General features: G+C 36.7%; 1 protein-coding gene across 1 annotated transcript; it reads right to left on the reverse strand.

Annotated features, from left to right (window-relative positions):
* Positions 1 to 1,075: 1,075 nt before the first annotated feature.
* Positions 1,076 to 3,307, reverse strand: LOC142983432 (cytochrome P450 6B5-like). The gene is made up of 2 exons (XM_076130280.1): positions 1,859 to 3,307; positions 1,076 to 1,617 (listed from the first exon to the last, which is right to left on the reverse strand). The coding sequence occupies exons 1-2, from the start codon at positions 3,234 to 3,236 to the stop codon at positions 1,418 to 1,420; spliced, it is 1,578 nt and encodes a 525-aa protein (XP_075986395.1). The 5' UTR covers positions 3,237 to 3,307; the 3' UTR covers positions 1,076 to 1,417.
* Positions 3,308 to 3,610: the final 303 nt, after the last annotated feature.

A 3,610-nucleotide genomic window follows, 5' to 3' on the forward strand; every position in this document is an offset into this window, starting at 1 on the left:
TAGTTATTAGGTGCTTAAAATTTGTTACACATTAAATATATTTATGTTTTTTACCAAAAACCGCGATAATATGTAGATTAAACACGCATCAAACTGACATGCCAGACTCTCTTTGTACCAACAATGTAGAAGTCATAGAAGTAGAACTGAGTATTAAAAAATGTGCATGTGCATGTTTTTGTGCGTTATACTATATCCAATTATTTCTAAGTCAATTAAAAAAGCTACAGTAACTGAGGATCACTCAAAAGTTTCGTTACAATTAGCCAGCGAAAAACACATTTTTTAGATTCCTAATGTTCTTGTGTTCCGTTCACTTATCCCATTCATATAATTGTAGAACAACCACCAATAGAACGGCATTGCGTCTCAAGACAGGGGGTGACCCCTGTGAAGTGCTTACTTGCACTGCGATATCGCGCGCGTAAAACGGAATGTACTTATCAGATAAAGGCAGAATACTTCGGCTGTTGTCTGTAAACTGATAATATCGACTATTATTTGAGTAGAGACGCGGTATAATTAAGCATTTAATTACCTTTATTTAATAATATTTATCTTATATCTTATCGATATAAGCCGTAGTATGTAAGTGAATGTGCCAGGTGTAGGGCATGATAACCAAACTAATACTCATAATTACTTGCACTTATAATAATGTGGAAGCATTTGTTTGTTTGTCTAAACTGTCGCGTGAGAAGCCCGTTTCATGCATCGAATATTTTTATTTTTTAGACCATCAGGTGCAGCGCAGACGGCACACTTTTTGTGTGCGATCGAGTCTGCAGAATATCATGATAGACATTTAAAAAGAAAAATGTGGGATGAAGTGTGCTGTATTGTTTATTCCGCTCCTGTTTGGACATGTATGAGTCTAAAGAAAAAACAAAATACGGTAAGTTTAAGTTTTTAATAGACTTTACCACATTAGTACACAGACTCGATCGCACAAAAAGTGTGCCGTCTGCGCTGCGCCTAAAGTTTTGAAAATGATGATTGTAGATGGCAAGAAACAAATGGTAAAATCTAAAGTAATTTGTAAAATAAACATAAACATGAGTTTCATGAACAAATATTTATTTTCGATACACAATACTGCAAGTAATTGTCGTTTCTATCCGAATAAATTACAAATCAATAAATATATTAAATGTAATGTAACAAAAAACATTTTTATGTAATTTCTATATTTACAGCGCATTTAATTACAACGACTAAGAATAATAAAATTTCCCCTTTTACTTTTTCTCTGTATCACATTTATCTTACTCTTATGGACTTTATAAGGCTGAGGTTAAATTTTATCAGTATTGGTTAAGTATCAGATGGAATTATGACAGATTAAAAAAAAAATTGCTGTTCCTTTATTTTGCAGATACATTGTTAAACACTTATCAATAAACTGTTAAACTGGTCCTTAAGCCCTAACATATGTCCTCTGTTCCCATCCTTGTCGTTTTGAGAGCTTTAATAACACTTTCTCGTTCTTCGGCTGGATCGTAAGAGTCGTGGTGCCAAATTTGATGGTCTCTGATGTACCTTCGGCGAGATTGAATTCGTATTTCTTCAAGAAAGTGACTAGACCTGCCGTGACTTGCATTAAGGAGAATTGTTTACCTGCAAAGTTAAAAACATTTTTGAGTATGTCGTTTTTTCATGCCATATTAAAATCTATCGTTGCTTCATTACTTTATGTAAAATAAACAATTGCAGTGTAAAATAAACTTAGTAATACACTTCTCTGGTATTTGTTTTATTTTCTACAGACTAAAAAATCATCAGTCACTTTGCTTGTGCGAGAAATCTTACGTAAAACCTGACAAAGAAATTAATAACCATAAAAAATGTTTTTACTTACCGATACACATTTTAGGTCCCTCTCCGAATGGCAGGAAAGTATACGGTATGATTTTATCCTTATTTTCAGGCAGGAATCGTTCGGGCTTATATGATTCTGGTGCCGGGAAATATTCAGGGTTATGATGCAGGTGATACACTGGGATATGGACACGAATACCTTTGTCCAGACGGAGGCCAGTGGGAAGGGTGTAGTCATCCATTACTTCTCGAGTTAAATTTCCAAGAGATGGATATAAACGAAGAGTCTCAGAGATACAAGCCGCGAGATACGGCAGTTCGTTGATACACTCGTAATTCAACTTGTTGCCATGACGACGCAAGTATTCATCCACTTCTTGTACAACTCGTTTTTGCACCTCAGGTTTCTTCGCCAACTCGAACAGAGTTAAGCTCATTGTAGTTGCAGACGTCTCAAAACCTGCAGCAAAGAATGCAGCGCACTGAATCACCAACAATTCATCATCCACTTTTTTCTCAACCATCTCTTTAAGCCCAGTCTTCGAGTTTCTCAAGCTCTCACATGTTATAACATCTCCTTTTTTCAAATTCAAAACAAGATCAACGTAATCGTTCCTTGAAGACGGTTCGTAATTTCGACTCTTGAAAACATCAGTCAATAGTCGCGTGAAGAACGGAATAGTAGCGCTCGGGAAGCAGTTTAACCCGAGTCTATAAAAGATAGGCGCCCATATTGATCTTAGGACAAGCAGCAACCCTCTCATGTAACTAGGTTTAAACATATCTTCAGCCATAATTGCGAATGGGTTATTTACAGGGGCATTTAACACGTTTGCGTCAATGCCAAAAGCGCAGGAGGTGATGCAGTCCATGGTAAACCTTGCACTAAGATTCTTCGTGTCAACAATATCACTGACTTTGGTCTCTCGGTCTAGGGTATCTTCCAACATGTGAGCACGTTTCTCAATCAAATGAAACATATTCTTCATCTTGGCCAAAGTAAACAGTGGAGTGAGACTTTGTCGTACAACCTTCCATTTGTCACCGCCTGTGAAAAATATGCTCTCAGTAGAGGCTTCTCTGTCCGTGTATTTGCTTATTTCTCTTCCGCTAACGTAGTAGAAATCTTTTGTGAAAATGTTCTTCAGAAGTTCAGGGTCTTGTACCACGAGAGTAGGCTCCGTCCCAAAGTATGTTCCAAAGTAAGGCGCGTTGGGAAACTGCTTGCATAGTTTTTGTACCAATGTTCCAATATACTCTATTAATAAAATGTATTTCGCGTAGTTTCCCAATATAGGCAGTGGTTTCGCGTAAGGCACATTTTTCTTCTCCCAGTAATTGTACTTTTTATTTGCTAGTACGAATATTAAAGTAATAATAATAGACAATAGCGTAGCAAGGATGAGTAGCGGACTCATGTTTGTAAACGATTTACCGACTATTGAGACGATCGTTCGCACCAGCGTGCACCGCCGTATATATACTAAGTTAAACTGATAGAAGAGCCAGTATCTCAATAATAGCCACGTCATTATTGTCCAAACAGATAATATACCTACAATGCTTACGCGCGTTGAAAAACGATTATTTATAATGACCATTTATAAAAAATATGCAAGTCAGGATTGCGTGGTACATTTGAGAAAAATATAGATTAAGTAATTGGCAGCTTTTAGGAATCCCCGAATGATTCTTAACGTCTCTCACAGACGGAAACATGCATCTTTGTCGATTTCAGAGTATGGTAGAATTTAAACCCTCGAATATGGTGTCCCTACATAAGCGACACTTT

Source organism: Anticarsia gemmatalis, chromosome 2, assembly GCF_050436995.1.
Source record: "Anticarsia gemmatalis isolate Benzon Research Colony breed Stoneville strain chromosome 2, ilAntGemm2 primary, whole genome shotgun sequence".
Lineage (NCBI taxonomy): Eukaryota > Metazoa > Arthropoda > Insecta > Lepidoptera > Erebidae > Anticarsia > Anticarsia gemmatalis.